The following is a 17972-nucleotide window of genomic DNA, read 5'->3' as shown; positions in this document are numbered from 1 at the left end:
GTTTCTCTCCACCAAAACAGCCACAAAGTGGGACAACTGGCAGTTCCTTTGCAATAGTACCTTGTCTAAGCAAAAAAATATTTAGATATCAGCAGCTAGTGAAGCCAAGAGAACTGCTCAAATGCAACGAACAGAATTTAGCCTACAGGATACTTTCATGTATTGTATGCAAACATTTTGTTAAATCTATTTACCTTTCTCGAGAAAACTTTGGCTATCACTTCCATCACTCTCTAGTAAATGTTCTTCTAACATCATGCTATCAATAGAAATGGTATCCAGAGAGACCTGTGATGGACTTCTCTTCATGTTCTTATAAGAAACAGAGAATGCAGGGAGGTTGGACTGGCAGCGTTCCTTAGGCTTTCCACTTTTTAATATAAAGATATTAGGAAAATATTACTTAAAATGAAGGGAATTCTACAGAAGAAAAATCAAAATCCTCTAACCCAGGAATAAAAAAATTAAATACATAATTATAGTCAATACAAAAGAATGCTATAATTCTTAGGGGGGGAAGACAGAAATAAAAAGGTGGAACATTAATTTATATTTCTCTATAAACCATGTGTCAGTTTTTCTGTATTCAAGAATACTGAATGAATATAAAATATTTAAAACAATTTTTAAAGTTTAATTTTTATTTGTTAAATTACACTCTTACTGTGTATTTACAGGATTTATAAATACTTAACATGTTCTCTATCTTGAGATATTAACTTTTTACTTCTATTATTCCTTGATGATTGCTATGGTTGAAAAAAAAATGTGAACTCAAAGTATTAAATCTTTTATACCTTAACATGGACTGGGATGCAAATGTTTTAACCATGGCCATTGTCTCTTTATTAATTTCATATTCTTCGGACTGTGAGGTAGTTTCTGATTCTAAATCAGCTCCAGTACCACTTTCCTGGTCATTTAATTTATTAGAAAGAATATTTTTGTCGTCATCTTTATCAGTGAAAAACTCAGTAGAATCTTCTTCACTGTTTAAAACATTCACTGAATCTCTATAGTACAAGCTACTTTTGTCACCTAATGGTCCACATATTTCTTCCGAATCGCTTCTGCTGAAGAGTCCACTTTCTTCTTCATTGGTTTTCCCCAAGCATTTGTCTGAAGAATCATCCGAAAATGAAATTCTCTTGTGAAAATCTATGTCACTACTTGATTGAGAAAGAAGAGGGTCCATCAAATTTGTTCTGTTAACCTCAGTTACAAAATTAACATCAACACTACCAGTCTGGGTTGTATCAGGAGCAGTTAATTTGCTCTCTAATGCAAGAGCTTCTCCATTTTTCAACGGGGAAAGGTCTGACGCCACAGGACTTCCTTCTTCCAAAACTGGAGGCTTGCAAGGATTTGTCTGAGTTATTGGGTGCAATAAAAGAGCTATGTCTGCACTTTTAAGTAAGATCCCGATACAAACATCTGTTTGCTTTGCAGGTTTGCCTGTCACCTGTTCTACATCTTTCCTTAGGTTTTCTAGAAGCATTACAAGAGAGTCATGGAGAAACAGCAAGAAAAGATATTGATAGTGATTGATTTGCATGCTCACGTGCTTTTCAATATGAACAAGGATATGAATATCTGCATCCGAAGAACTTGCAGACAGAGCCCCTGAATTGCTTTCTGAATAACAAAGTTTTTGAATGCCATTTGTCAAGGGCTCCGTCTCACTCCTATAATATTCCTGTAAAAGTTTTTTGCGCTGTAGTCTATTAGTGAGGTCACTTGAGTCACTTTTTGGAATGTTAAAAGAGGTCTGATTATAAGAAAACAGTTCCTTTTGTGACTCTGCAAATCTTACTGGCTGACAAATCCAAAGTGAGAGTGGAAATGAGTCAACAAAGCTTATTGGTCGGCCTTTCCCACTTTTCATTCCTTCATAATCTATCCAAAACTGGGAAAAATGCACAGCCCAGACATCAGTAGCTGCAGATGTTTTTAGTGCATATTTATTCAGCTTTGGGGTGACATACCCCTTATAAACATCATGCATCTTAGTGTCTTGTTCATGAGCATGTCTCTGGAAGACTGGATGCAGAAGATTAAAATTATTGGATTTGGGAAATTTGGTGAAAGTTCTACTGAAAAATTCACAATCTTTAAAGTTTTGGAACAAGGCTTCCAGGTCAGAGTGTCTACAGTTTGGAGAGTGTCTTGTGTTTGTAGCAATCATCTCAGAACTCTGAATAGATATGGCACGTGGCTGATCTTTATGGATTTCAGGTTTCTTTTCAGATGGAATGATGAACTGCAACAGAAAAATACATTATACTAGTTAAAGGGAGTTAGGCTACAAAGCTACCCAGTTCAAAAGAAAACTGGAAAGTGATGCAAAGTAAAATAAATGAAAAATTGAAAATAAGTTTTGTAGCTTGGCAAGTATATTACTATGGAATATTACTAAGGAACCTTGTCTGCCTATATCCTTAGACCAACACGGCTACAACCTAAACCCCTGTTACTATGGAATAAGTATGTTAGACAAACTTCCAGTTGTGCAGTTTTTCCATGTGTTCCAAAAACGTTGATCAAGGATACTAGGCAAACCCCTATTCATATGAAAATTCAATACTGGTACAAAAATAACAAGGCCTTAGGCCAGGGATGGGCAAAATACAGCCTGCAGGCTGTATCGAGCCTGCCAATTGATTCTACCCAGCCTGCGGAACCAGCAGAGGCTGGAGTTGGAGCCACTGCCTGCATGTGCGCCAGACAGAATCAATTGTTGAGCCCATGGGGGATGCTGGATGGAAGCAGCCCTGCCTGCCTGCCCGGCACCACATGGCAGCCTGGGCGATGGAGTCTGACACTGCAGTGTCAGATGGGTGGGTAGGGCTACTTTTGCCCAGTGTCCCCCACTGCACCAGCAGAGCCCCTTTCCTAGCACCACACAGGAAGGGAGGCAGGCAAGGGGGGAACTGAGCCCCCATCCCTGACCCCCCTTCCCCAGCAGGTGGTGGGGGGAGGCCAAGAGGCAGGGCATTCTCTACCCCCTAGCACCACAGGGCTGTGAACGCACTGTGGCCTTACGCCCTATGGTTATAACTGGGGGAATTCAGACTGGAGGAGGCACCTTCCATTGCTTTTCAGAGAGCTCTCTCTTATGCCAGAAATTATCTTGATTATCTGCAGCCAGAAACTGTACCTTGGTTACCTGCAGTGGATCTTAGAGAAATATAGAGCATAAGACTAGAAGGGACCTCTGGGGTCACTGAGTCCAGGTCCCCTGTTGCTACAGGCTAATGAAGAATCTGAAGGAGAATACTGCATTTTATGGTTATTACCATGAGAGCAAACCAGAAAAATAATCGCTATTACAAGCCACTATTCAAACAGTACCAGGTCTTTTCCCAAAGTCGCACAAATAATGCCAGTCAGGAAAGTATCTTACTATTTCAGGGACCATCATATAATTGTAACAATTTATAAACTAAATATTGTAATATCTCTAAAAATGGCAATTATGAAGTCCAGTTCTTCTTTTGGAGCATTTCTTTGCCCTTCTTAGAGATCAAGCTAAATTTATTTGGCAACTTAATTGTATTCTGCCACCTTGTTTGTTTCTCAACCAAGTCTTCACAAACCTAAAATGCACAGAATATCAAACTGATCAAGTCTGTAATCATAAGAGTTCAGTTCTCGAGTACAGGGCTGCCCATATGGCAGTCCAAAGCCACCTCTCCCATTGCTGCATGCCGTTGGTATAGCCGGGGAGGGGAGGGGAGGAGGAGGGCGGGGCACCAGGGACAGCAGATTCCAAGGGCCTCCCCCCCCGCCCACAGTATGGCTCAAGTCACGTGGTAGCACCAGATGCAGCCCCCATAATTGGACAGCCCTGATCTATACATTCATTTTATGAGGTGTCTAAAGCTCTGCAGTGCAAGGTATGGCAAAGTGAACAGTATCTCGTTACACAAAAGAAACAATCTCTCTGTGGCTAGTAAAACTATTTTAAGTTGCACACACAAAGTCCACTATGCTAAAGAAACATCAGACCGAACAACTAAGTAGTGTCAAAGGACATACTTATTACAAGTAACATCCTCAAACAGCTACAGACATGAGATTCAAAAAATCATGGTGATTTCAGCAAATTACTACTCTGCTCCTAACTCCCTTGTAACCAGGACCATATTAGAAGAGATGGTAGTTGGTCACATGCACTCTCTACGTCCTCTCACACTTTTCTGCATTGTAGTATGCTCGGTTTTCCAGACTCCTCTTTTTTTAGTTATTTGGCTAATAACTTTTCAGAGCTAAAGAGAAAATATTTTGTTCCAAAGCACCTCCCAAACACCCCTTTCATACTGTACCTTTAACATTAGTCCATCAATTCTAACATCAACATGCTCGTCAGATTTTGAGTTGTCATTTAATTTATACATGGCCATGAACTGTGTAAGACTCTGTTTCAAATCCAACACGAACTGATTTAGCCAAAGAATGCTTCTCTCATCTAGAGTGAATTGCAGAGCATTCAGCTGGACATACAAATTTGGAGCTGGAACTAAGAAAAGAGAAAACAAAACAAAACAAAATCTATTTTCTATGAAAAATTATTAAAAACAAGCATAAGTAATATTTTTTCTCTTCTTTATGCTATTAACCAGGCAGAATAGGAGTAGGAGGTCAGAGGAAGTCCAAGTCCTATCATTCTTCCTTTCTTTTAACCCCAAAGCAATTCCCAGGTCCAATCCTGACATGCAAAAGGCTAAAATTAGAATGGAACAGATTGGGTCAGAAAGAGGAGGGAGAACAAGGGGTGGGGTGGGTAGGGAAGGAAACCTCACAACTGCAAGGAAAGGGCAGGGCAACAAGCGAGCCACTCTCAACACCATCCACAAGAATCCCACTAGGATTTCCATACATAAGATAATACTGACCTCTACCACATGTTACTAAAATACCTTGAACAGACCTTTTGTTACATTTTCATTACATTCCAGGAGTTTGACTTCTTTTGTGCAGCCAAGTAAAGCAAATATGCAACATATACTTCGTTTGAATGATCAATATTTTATTTCCTGGTGAAAACACTGTGCTGGCTTCAAATACGATGTTTATTAAAAAAGAAAAATCAATGCTTTAAATGGGTTTCTCAGAGCAAACACTGTGAAAACGGTAAAGTGTTTGTTTCATAGTCAGTTTGCTTTACAAATGATTCAGTGCAAGCTCTATTAATAATTTTGTTCGTAAACCTTGAATCAATATGCTTTTCAAATCTGAAGTTACTGTTAGGCTTCACAAAAGATGAGTATAATATGTAAGATATATCTTGCAGAAAAAAAATCTTACTAGGATAATCCTTTTCATCAGGGTAGTAATATTCGGTGAATTCAATATGAATAGCTGACATTTCTGGTGGAAGATAAAGTGACTTTTTATTGCAAGAGATTAGTGTTTTAGGGGAAGAATGACATTGGTCTGCTGTAGAGACCTGAAAAAGACAAATGAGAAATGTTATTAATATACTACTTGATTTTTATGAGTTATTCAGTATAGCAACCAGTAGTGCAACAGACTGTTCTACCTAACACAGGGGCGGGCAATTATTTTGGGCGGAGGGCTCCTTACTGAGTTTTGGCAAGCCATCGAGGGCGGCATGACAGGCAGCCAGGGGCAGATAAATATTAATTTTCTAAATTTTTTACGGGCCCCACGGGCCGGATAGAATGGCCTGGCGGGCTGCATCTGGCCCGAGGGCCACATTTTGCCCACTCCTGACCTAACAAATGGGATCTGCAATAACACTAAGCAGTGTGGCAAACCCCACTATATATCCCTAGTTGCACCTGGTATGGGCAGTGATGCATATGCAGCCACAACACCAGTGTTGGCAGTCTGAATGCACCCCATTGTTCTGGGGTATATATGTACAGCAGAAGAGGTGTGCTGCTAGTGCCACACGCCCTGTATCCACAAAAGCCAGGACACAGCAGGCACATGCAGAAGTCACCCTTATCTCCATCATCTTCCCTGTCTTTACTAGCTGCAAACATTGGAGCTGTCCGCTGTTCACACAAACAAGAACCAGAGAGCTGCACTATCAACACCATGACCCTGAATACAGACATCTTATTAAAAAAGGGGCATATCTGCAGGCTGGGCAGTCTGAAAGATTTCCACCTGTCAGGAGAAGATGACCCCAAAAGACACTCTCTCCACCTCGTTCTCTGCACTACCCTGGAACCACTGGCACTGCCAGATGGCAGGCAGGCTTTGGATTACGCAGTGTCCAGTGCAGGGCTCGTCACTAGGGATCCAAGTTTTCCATGGAAAATCACAGATTTTCCCCTTTTAACAGAGCAAATTGCAGATTTTTCCCTTTAAAGAAGAAAAACCCACCCCAGGAAACTGCAGGTTTCCCTTTGCAGGCTGTCTGAGTTCCAGCCTATAAGGGGCTGCTTGGGCTGGAGGGAGTGGGAGGAGGGAGATCAGAGGCAGGGGGCCCATGTACACATGCGTGCTCCCACATGCATGTGAGCAAAATGCAGCCAGGCAGCATGGTGGAGAACTGCAGGTAAGTCGGGGGGGGGGGGGGGGGGGGGGGGGGGGGGGGGGGGGGGGGGGGGGGGGGGGGGGGCGCGTAGAGGTGATGCATGGGGGACACAGGTAATGCATGGCAGGGTTAGGGGGAGAGTCATAAGCGATGCATCAGGGGAGCACATGCCCTCCCAGATATCTGCACTCACACTGGGCTTCAGCCTGGCCAGACTGGCACTGGGCAAGAGCTGCCTCTGCTGCCCAGTGGGTGGGACCCAGCGCAGGAGGGCAGAGCAGGTCAGTGAGGCTCAGAGCTGCTGCTGCCGCCACCACCAGAACGCCACACTTCCATGGCTCCCAAGGCAGGGTGCCCTCTGCCCCCCCAGCATCAACAGGGGGGCACAACTGCCTCTGCTCCCCTCCCCCTGCTCCCCAGTCCAGGAAGGGTGGGAGTTCCTCAAGGGACTGATCCTGCAGGCACAGAGGGGTACCATCCCTGTACACATAAAGGGAGGCAAAAGAGCCAAGATACCCTCTTGGCTAAGCAGGGAAATCCAGAGGAGCTTTCATGGGAAAAGAGAAGCTTACAGACTGTGGAAGCAGGAGGCAGCCACCAAGGAGGAGTATACCTGCTTGGCTCATGCTTGCAGGGAAGCAGTGAGAAAGGCCAAAGCAGAAACGGAACTCAGGCTGGCAACAAAGATTAAAGAAGGACTTTTTTGTTACCCTAAGTACACAGGGAGTAAGAAGACAGCGCAGGGCAACATAGGGCCACTACAGGTCTGTAACAGATAGGATGGACAAAGCTGAGCTTTTAAGTGATTTCTTTGCATCTGTGTTCCTGCACATGGATACAAACACACCTCCCAATGAGACTAGTCTGGCATAAGAGAGATACCAATCCACTAACAGTTAGCAATGATCTAGTGAAGGGGCACTTGGAGGGGTTGGATGTATTTAAGTCGGCAGGCCCCGATGATCTTCACCCAAGGGTACTAAAGGAATTGGTCGGTGTCACAGCACAACCACTGGTGCAACGGTTCGAGTGTTCGTGGCACTCAGGACAGGTCCCAGAGGACTGGAAAAGGGTCAATGTGGTCCCTATTTTCAAGAAGGGGAGGAAGGAGGAATCGGGCAATTATAGGCCGGTTAGCCTCTCCTCTACTCTTGGCAAAACCTTAGAAAAGTCATAAAAGATCACATGTGTGGGGGGCCAGCAGGTAAAACAATGTTATGGGGCAATCAGCATGGGTTTATAGCAGGCAGATCCTGCCTGACTAACCTGGTCTCTTTTTATGACCAGGTGACAAAGTGCTTAGATGCAGGAGCAGAGGTAGATGTTACTGGATTTTAAAAAGGTTCTCAACACAGCATTGCACCCAATTCTTATAAGTAAACTAAGTAGCTGTGACATGGATTTTTTCATAGTCAGGTGGGTGGAAAACTGGCTTATGGGACAAACCCAGAGAGTGGTGGCGGATGGGTCGGTTTCTACCTGGAGAGATGTGGGCAGTGGTGTCCCCCAAGGCTCTATCCTTGAACCAGTACTGTTCAATATCTTCAGTGATTTGGATAAGCGCATAGAAAGCATTCTGTCCAAATTCGCAGATGACACCAAACTATGGGGTATAGTAAACACACTAAAGGGTAGGGAGCAAATTCAGGAGGATTTGGATAGACTGGGGAAGTGGGCGGATCAGAATAGGAAGTGCTGCACCTGGGGAGAAAGAATCACCAATTCACCTATAGATTGGGAAGTACCATTTTAAGTAGCACAGCAGTGGAAAGGGATCATGGAATCATAGTCGACACAAAAATGAATAAGTCACCAATGTGATAAGGTAATAAGGCTAATTGCACTCTTTCTTGCATTAGCAGGTGCATCACGAGCAGGTCTAGGGAGGCGATACTTCTACTCTATGTGGCATTGGTGAGGCCGCATATGGAGTACTGCATCCAGTTTTGGGAATGGCACTTCAAGAAGGATGTGGATAACCTGAAAAGGGTTCAGAGGAAGGCTACATGTATGGTTGAGGGCCTGCAGGTAAGATCCTATGAAGACAGATTGAGGGACCTGAATCTCTTCATCCTCTGCAAGAGAAGGCTGAGGTGATCTTGTGGCTGTCTACAAACTCATCAGGTGGGTCAGCAGGGAATAGGGGGTACTCTGTTTACCAAAGCGCCCCTGGGGGTTACTAGAAACAATGACCATAAATTGAAGGAGAATAGATTTAGATTGGACATCAGGAAGAAATTCTTTACATTGAGGGTTTCCAAAATATGGAATGGACTTCCAAGGGAGGTGGTGCTTTCCCCTGCCCTGGAGTTGTTCAAGAGGAGATTAGACAAACACCTGGCTGGGGTTACTTGACCCCAGCGCTCTTTCCTGCCCAGAGCAGGGGATCAGACTCAATGATCTAATAGGTCCCTTCTGACCCTAGAAATCCATTAAATCCTTCTCCAGCCTCTGTTCTCCCCTCCTCCCTAGCCTTTACCCCATCCTCAGCTCTACCTCCCTCTTTCCTCCATCCTTACCCTTGCTCCATGCCAGTAGGCTCCACCCCTGCTGCCCTGCACTGTGCAGGCTGTGTACTGCAGCTCTTGGGCCAGGCTGGGACTGTGCTCAGTACCCCGGGCTGCAGCATGGACACACTGCAGAGCAAGGGGGAGGGAGGAAGAAGAGAGAGAGTTGGGGGACCAGAGGCCGCATGGGGAGGGGAGCGGGAGGGATGGCAGGGTGCAGAGATGGCAGCCAGGAACTAGCTACAGCTAGGTAGGGGCTGAAGCCCAAGCCACAGCACCTGCCTACCCCCTCCCCCCCACCTCCCTTATATGCAGTTCTAAGGCAAGGGGCAACCCCTCACTCCCCGTTAGGTGGGGAAAAAACCTTGTCTTAGAACTGAGTAAATATGGTCATTTGTCCAAAATCCCAATTATATTAGATTTCCTTAAGCATACATTACATTTTAAAAAAATGCCTGCTGGCCAAACAAAAAAATGGTTTTACTCAAGGTTTTTGTTTTTTGTTTTTGGTTTTTTACTTGTCTGCTTCCTACTCTCAAAATAGGTGAGTTTTTTTTTAATATCTAATAGATGCTGATTTGTATTGCATTTAATTTTGCATACGCATAGGTAATGATTGTGGATAGCTAACACCTATAAGCCTTTCCTCCCAATCCAGATATTTTTAAGTTACATATATTTCATGTAATGAAAGTTAAGTTACATGTATTATACATGTAATAATGTGATAACTATGTATTTATACAAACTTAAAAATACAAAATATCTACTTAAAATAAGAAGCTTTCTACCCATCCAACAAAAACAATGACAATCAGTAAGAAAATGGAGATAGAGGCAAAAAGAGTAAAGCATCTAAAATAAAGCAAAAAAAATCTAATCTCTCATCAAACAGCTACACTGTTTTACAAATAAAGATGAAGTATAGGGAAAAACCCAATTCAAACCCAAATATGGCTTCTGGCAGTAAGCAGTTATCATCACCTTAACAAGGTTACTGGAACTGGCATAGCACCAAAAGGCTGGGGGATTGGTGAGATCAGAGTGATTGGAAGATCCACTGATTGAGCACATACATAACATCTTTTCTTGGCAGGGTTCCTGTAGAACCTCAGCTGCAATTCAAAGCTCCCATTTACCAGTTGAGCCCAATACTACTGCCATTCTCTCTTTGAGGCAAATATCTCTGCTAGTACAGCACCCTGTACCCCATACCTATGAGGATGCATGTGGACTAAAGCGAGCAACTAAAGCAGCAGCAAATGATGTAGAATTTGAACATAAAATATTCAATATAAAATAATATCCATTATATAATATATTATATACTTTGTAATAATACTATATTATATTATAAAATATCCCATTAAAAATACTACTTTAAATGAAGGATTTAAATAGCATTATACTGAAATACATAAATAAATAAAATGCGTGTCTAAGACTAGAAGAAAGCAAAGACAAGACACTCAAAATGCCAAGGTAAAATAAGGATGATCCCATATGATAGAGTGAAAGAACGGGATTTGAAACTACAGCATCTGTAGGTACCATCCTATCACAGATTCACTCATCTAATCCAATAAGCCAGTGGAAAGATTTACATGGACTTTAATGGGCTTTGGATCAGGCTCTTTAAGTTATGGCTAATTAACAGTCAAGAAAAAAAAACCCTAAACCAGCAAAGGCCCCAAATTCCTCAACTAGAAAAAGTATGTACCTGGTATATATTGAAATCTGCAAGTCTAACCACAAGAGGACTAGACACCAGTTTACCCTTTGGTTGCTGGGGAGATACAGAAGTCCTAGAAGTTCCTTTAGGCATCTGTTCTTTGCCTGGAAGAAACAAGAGTGACAGTGATCTAAAATTATAGTCCAATTGTGGATATAATTAATATTCACAGAAGACAGCAGAGTAAAGAAAAATGCATGAATGGCAATAAAGTACCTGCTTGTATATTTTGAGGAGAGGTGTGAGGTGGAGATTTAGTAGGAGAATCTATGTTATGATCCTTCACGGCCTGTTTAAGTAATTCAACGTTGCTTTCAAACTCACGTAATAATTCTTGGGCCCATCCACTTCTGGTTTTGGTGGCATCATTATAATGCATCCAGTGACTACAATTGTCTCCTGAAAATAAAAGAAACATGGCCCAAACCTAGCATACAGTTTCCATTTGAAGTTCTGTTTAACTAAAAACAGCTGCATGAATCTGTAGATTTTCTTCAAAATTTAAATCTCACTACCTCTAATAATCTAGTAATGTACACTTCATATAGTAATACAAATTACAAACTCACTATGTCATTCAGCATTGTTGCCTGTTGCCCATTGACCCAAATAGTTAGCTAACATTCAGGAAATAAAAAACAGTGTGAACAACACATTTTGAAAAACCACATTTACTATAAACCATGCAACTGTTCTTTGAGTGATGCAAGTGATATCCATAAAAATTCTATTTGTGGTTACAAACAAGCCGTTATCTTGATATTAAGTGACAGGCCAGCAAAGAATAACTATGCCTTCTCTCTTCCTTTCCCACTAAAAAGCACCTGGACTTAATACAATACTTTCTTCAAGGAATAATGAATACAGAAGTGTGGATGAAATATCACGTTCCTGCTCTACAGATTTCTGAGATGACAACACAAGCAAAGCAGGGCAAAGAGGCCACCTAAGCTCCAGTGGAATGAGTTCTATTCAGCTGGATTTTCTTGTCACAAAACACAGCAAATACCAAGCAGAAACAAATGTATTTAGACAGTCTTTGCAAAAACTGGATTTGCAAGCACTTTAGAGGACAGAATTGGTTTTCAAAATGACCTTGATGAATTGAAAAAATAAATAGGGTGAAATGTAATAAAGAAAAGTGCAAAGTACTACACTCACGAAAGAATAATTAAATGCATAAATACAAAAAGGGAAAATGACTAGGTAGGCTGCAGTACTGCAGAAAAATATCTAGACATTAGAGATAACAGGAGGAATAAATCAAGGTAATATTGTTGAAAAGGGATAATGGTATACTGGGATGTATTAACAGATGTGTTGTATGCAAGTCATGGGGAATGATTTCCCTGCTCTGTTCTTCTTGATTACTATACTGTGTCCACACCTCAATAAAGAGATGAGACAAACTGAAGAAAGTACAGAGAACAGCAATAAAAATGACAGAGATCTAGAAAGTATGTCATATGAGGAAAGGCTGGAACAAAAGGGATTGCCAATCTAGAGAAGACTAAGACGACGGGGACAGGGGGTTGGACCAGATAACTCTTGAGGTCCCTTCCAACTCTATGATTAGATAACAGCATTTTAAAAATGTTGGTCATTGAGTCCGACCCCCTGCCCTGGGCAGGAAAGAGTAGTCTCCTCTTGAAGATCCCCAAGGCAGGGGAGAGCACCACCTCCCTTAGAAGCCCATTCCAGATTCTGGCAACCCTTACTGTGAAGAAGTTCTTTCTAATGTCCAACCTAAATCTGCTCTCCGTCAATTTGTGACCATTGTTCCTAGTTACTCCAGGGGGTGCCCTAGTAAATAGAGCATCTCCTATTCCCTGCTGCCCTCCCCTGATGAATTTATAGGCAGCCACAAGATCACCTCTCAGCCTTCTCTTGCTAAGGCTGAAGAGAGTTAGGTCCCTTAGTTTCTCCTAACAGGGACTTGCCTGCAGGCCTCTGACCATACAAGTAGCCCTCCTCTGAACCCTCTCAAGATTCTTCGCATTTCTCTTGAAGTGCGGCACCCAAAACTGGACGCAGTACTCTAATTGCAGCCTGACCAATGCCACATAGAAGGGAAGAAGATATATAGACATATATCTGTATCTAGCGCAACAATTTTTTACTGATGCAGAGGAGGCTGAAGTATTTAATGCCTTTTTTACTTTCATCTTCACAAATAGGGGAAGTAGGTATCAGACAACAAGCCTAGTTGGCTGCAAAGACAGGGAAGGAAAAAACCAGCCTAGAATAATGGTAGACCAGATTAGGAATTACTTAGAAAAGCTAGATGCTGTAAGTTGGATTCATAACTGGTTGGATGATGGTTTTTAGCAAGTCGGCACCAATGGCTATGTCAAAATTGGGAGGAGGTATCAAGTTGGGTTCCTTAGGTGTCCATCCTGGGTCTCATATTGTTTAAAATCTTTATTAATAATTTGGATGGTGGGACTGAGTACGCACTTAGCAAATCTGCACACGACACCAAGTTGAGTGGAGTTGCAAACATTTCAGAGGGTACAACTAGATCTAGTATGACCTGGACCAACTGGAAAAATGGTCCACAATCAATCAGATGAAGTTTAACTAGGACTGATGCAAAGTCCTGGACTTTGGACAAAACAATTGCATGCACAAATACAGATTGGGGAATGACTGGCTAGGCTGCAGTACTGCAAAAAAGGACCTGGGGTTTACAGTGGATTATAAAATGAATAGGTTGTTGAAGAAATTGTAGCTGTAAGGGCAAGGACCTGTAGCAACAACCTCAAAATGCAGCAGAAGACACTTAGTTTGAAGATTAGGAAGAACTTTCTGACTATAAGGCTGGTCAAGTATTGGAACAGTTACCTAGAAAAGCAGAGAATCTACATCCCTGCAAATTTTCAAGATGAGGCTGGAGGACAGACACTTGGCTTGGATGCTTTAGTCAGGGATGATCTTGCCTTGAGCAGGGGGCTGGACTAAATGACCTTATGAGGTGTCTTCTAGCCCTACTTTCTTATGTGTATGTATGGGGGATTTGCCGCAAAGGCCTGAATTTTACCCATCTTTCTACCTAATTTAACAGTCACAGAAATAGCTGTCTTCAACGACCAATGGTAAGGACAGCAGGTGATCAGTTGCTCAGCATGAGCACTCATCATTTTTGTCAACATCTAACTGAAGGCCCAGGAAACAAGAGATCCTAAATGGTAGGAAGATGTGTGCATATCTTTTTAGGAATTTCATCAGGATTTGGAGCTAAGAGACAGCAAGACTTTGTACAGCAAGACAATAAAGTAAATATTGCCATGTGCATTTGGATAAAATTGAGGAACAAGCCAAATTGCTTTAAAAGGAATCAAGCAGTTTAATACAGCAGCCTTGGTCCTGGCTATCAGAGAAAGCAGTCACTACATTTGGCCTTAGACATCAACCCAGTTGAGGATTTTCTTTCATGCAGAAAGATGTTCACAGCAAAAAACAGCTGTCCATGGCAGAACTGTCCATTTCAGGAGAGGTCATTCAACCAGCATCCAGGCAGGCATATATATGCAGGAATATCAGCTACTGTTATACTTTTGTAGATCTGGTAGGACCAGTGAAATCACAGGTTCACAATGTCCAAGAACCAAAATCATCTGGCATATGCTAGTAACCTTTTCTCAAGGCCCTGTGTATCGTGGATATAGATGGAAAGGCATACTATCAGAGCATAAAGGATTAGAAAGGTGTCTGATATGGAGCCTGGCACTGGTCTTTCTTGAAGAACATCTGACATTTGTCTATAGATCTATTTATAATGTTTCATAACAATGAGTCGTGCCTGTAGAAAGTACCAGGAAGAATTTAGTTCCTGAAGAGCTACTTGTGGTTCCTTGACATGTCTCCTTCAAGGTAGTCCAAAGTACTCTGCAGGCTAAAGAGGTGAAACATTATTGACTAGCATGCTGATGGATGCACCACATGTACTTTCTGGTAGGGTAGCTGTTCTTAATATGCTTGTTGATACAGAATTTCCCTGGTGTTGTCCCCAAGCATTCAGTAATGCTTCAGACCTGTCAACAGGAAAAATGCTTTGCACACCAGTATGACAGCTTTGAATTCATGACTACAAAAGGCCTGGCTTCCTTAAGGGACCATTTTCCTTAAACTTTCAGCTACACCCTGAATGAAGGCTCCTGTAATTCAAGTCATAGTCTGCATAAGATTACCAAAAAATTTACTCTGCTACACACTTAGGTTGAATCCATCTGCCAATCTAATGAAGGCAGGAATTCCCACGGAACTATGACCTCCTGAACCATGCTGGGTTTGTCTGCAGAAACCCTGACATTCACCTTTGTAAAGGCTGCAAACGATATCTGGTATGCTGTGCAACATGCTAACATGTTACTCAGGAGCTTTACACACATCTCCACTGGTCTCCTAGTATTAGTCTGTAATTGACTAATAGCCTTGCATAGACTGATATTTCACTAGGGAAGTAGGTATACTGGACAAACTGGAATCTAACACTATCCAGATGAATCCTATTGCTTTGAATCAGAATCAGTGTGTGTTGGTCACTGCTGATCTTGAACCAAAGTGCACTAAGAAGTTGTTGCCAAGTAAACTTTATCACCTACTGGGAGGTGATGATTTTCCGTGCACCAGTCCCTTGCACCCTTACTGCCCAAGAAGAGGACTTTATGGATTTCTTGCCTTCTTATCTATGCAGTCACCACAGCTAACTTTGATGACTATTCAAAGGTAGTGGACAGGGTGAAAATACAAGACTGTATTGATGGGAGCATATCTACCAAGACATTTCAGTGTTTGTTATTGATCTGGATCCTTGGTACTCAAGAATCACAAACAAATCCACAGGATCCAGTGAGGAAATGTTACAGGAAAGGGCCACCATCTGGAATTTGACAACAGACAAGGAAAATGATGATGATCTTCCAATCCCCTCTCTTTTTTCAGTTAAGTAGCAGTGGAACTAAACCCTTCATCCTGATAGCAGGAGGCACTTTCTCCACAGCTTCTAGTTGAACAAAGGATTCACTAAGTGCTTCAACAGCTTCTCAGGATATGTTTCCCAGAAGAGACCCAGGAATCAGAAGGCCCTGAAACTGGGACAAGATACCCCTTGTAAATGATCCTGATAACTCACTGAGCAGAGCTCATCCCAAGACCAAGTACTCAAGAAATGAAACAGGCAGTTGTCATGGAGAACGGAAGCTGGGAGAAGGATGCAAATACTTGACCTACCTATTGAAACTGATTTTCACCTGAAGCCCTAGGTTGTATGGCAGCGAAAGATAAAGAAAAGAGTTGCTCTCCTTGAAATTCTTCTTCCAGCATTGAGGACCACTACAGAAGGTAATATTGCAACTGCAGCCCTTGTCTGTAGTACTCTCAGGAATTTTTGGTTTGAGGCCAAGATATTCAGCCCCAAAAGACCTTGGCTTGGGAGTCACAAGAAATTCTGATAGAACCCTCTCATAGGCACAGCCATCAACTTGGCCACTACATCAGAAACCTTAAATGCCACTTAAGCACTGTTCAAGTCTCAAACTGGCCCTCTGAAGTGACACATTCAGTTCTGCTAAAAGCTCTTTCAGGATTTTATCAATGAAGTTGAACCTTTAGTTCTACTATGAAAACTAATGGATGATGGATTGACTAGCTCATTCCGGGAAAATGATGATGTCCTTTCAGAGAATGATCACCCTTAATTTGTTCTCTCTCTTCCTCCACATGGTTGTATTAGTAAGGAGGTTAGGTTGCATTTGTCTCTTCTGTAAGGAGTACCTGGCTCTGGAGAACACAGTGGGGATATTGCCTGAAATAAGCATTCACTCCCTATTGGGAGGGGACTAGTATAAACATGGTTTATACGGATTAGACAGGAAGGCATATTGCTGGAGATCTGATGGAATGCACTCCCTGTGACACCCATCTCCCCACACCTCAGGATTTTTCCCCTTGGCTCTAATAAGTTCCCATGGTAGCAGAAGAGGCTGTGGCATATGCCTCCAACAAATGAAGAGAAAGATTAATGCACCCTTTAATGTCTTATGAATCAGTACTGAGAAACTTTTGTGATGACCTCTTGCAGCTTCTCATAAGAGGCGAGTAATACTGGTGTCACAGAAAATCACATATAACAACAATAGCAAACATGCATGGCTGCCTGCCTCTGGAACTGAACGCTATTTACAAACTGAAGCAGCACTTTGTGCCACAGCATCTAGTGCTGGTACAGATGATAAAGAAGCACAGGAGCAGTATTCTCCATGTCAGAGATGCAGTCTCCCAACAGTTATCACAGCAATGAGATCCATGTATCTAGACAAGATCACTTATGTTGGCTTGCATTTTGTACTTACACAGTGGAATGAGACTACTTTAAGTGTGGAAAAGGACTGCACCTTTGTAAAGGCTGTCCATGTTCTCTGAAGAGTGGTGGTTTTTGCATCCTTTAATTGGTAGCATCAGCAGTGTGGTCAATTAAAAGTTTACATGAGACTTTTGTTGGGGCACTGCCTGGAAGACATGGGTCCAGTACCTAAAGCTTCTGTGAGCATCTATCTGGATCAGATACTGCTTGCCTCGATCTTTCAGAGAGAAAGATCTTTATCTTCTAGACCTTCCTTGTCTTACAAGTTCTCTTGAACTTGTAAGCAAAAACAGAGTGGGACTAGGGATCTTACCCAGGTACAGCAGACACTGGAAGTGACCCTAACTGTTAGATATAGCTTGTTGCAGGATTGTCAGATCTTGAAAGCCAATATCAGAGTCAACCATTAGATTTTGGATAGGTACTTCCTGTACCAAGTCAACTTCTATATACACAAGACTAATATTGTTCTTAATTAAACTAAATCAGGACACTGTGCAGGATATAGCCAGCCTTTCCTATACCCTTGGTTATAAGGAGCAGGAGAACACTCAGGCAAAAGCAAAGCTCCAACACTTATTCAAAAGAAACCAATCTGTGTGGATGTTCAAAGACCAAGAACATTTCTTTCTTTGGTAAGAAATTCTATTACCATACTTACTCAAATGCAAAACAAAGTTCTCCTGCCTGAGCATGGGGAAAAAAGTCCCCTCATCTTAGTCACATACAATGAAAGCTCATTAAACCTATTGTCTATCATTAAACTGCAGCAATGGAAACCAACTATGAAGTTGATTAAATGCAGCCAACACTGAGTGGCATGACTATAAAACACGTGGCTCACGTTGGGCAAACAAG

The 17972-nt window shown here is 42.1% G+C and overlaps 1 protein-coding gene across 1 annotated transcript in view; it reads right to left on the bottom strand.

Annotated features, from left to right (window-relative positions):
* UHRF1BP1L (UHRF1 binding protein 1 like) overlaps window positions 1–17972 on the bottom strand; it is an 81374-nt gene that overhangs the window by 16641 nt on the left and 46761 nt on the right. The window contains exons 11-16 of the mRNA XM_025204189.1: window positions 10967–11149; window positions 10739–10854; window positions 5308–5449; window positions 4326–4519; window positions 798–2260; window positions 195–370 (exon numbers count right to left, since the gene is read on the bottom strand). Coding sequence (XP_025059974.1) covers window positions 195–370; window positions 798–2260; window positions 4326–4519; window positions 5308–5449; window positions 10739–10854; window positions 10967–11149 — 2274 coding nt within the window. The remainder of the gene's footprint in view (window positions 1–194; window positions 371–797; window positions 2261–4325; window positions 4520–5307; window positions 5450–10738; window positions 10855–10966; window positions 11150–17972) is intronic.

The sequence above is a fragment of the Alligator sinensis genome, unplaced genomic scaffold (assembly GCF_000455745.1).
Source record: "Alligator sinensis unplaced genomic scaffold, ASM45574v1 scaffold154_1, whole genome shotgun sequence".
NCBI lineage: Eukaryota > Metazoa > Chordata > Crocodylia > Alligatoridae > Alligator > Alligator sinensis.
This window is presented reverse-complemented; position numbering and strand designations above follow the sequence as displayed.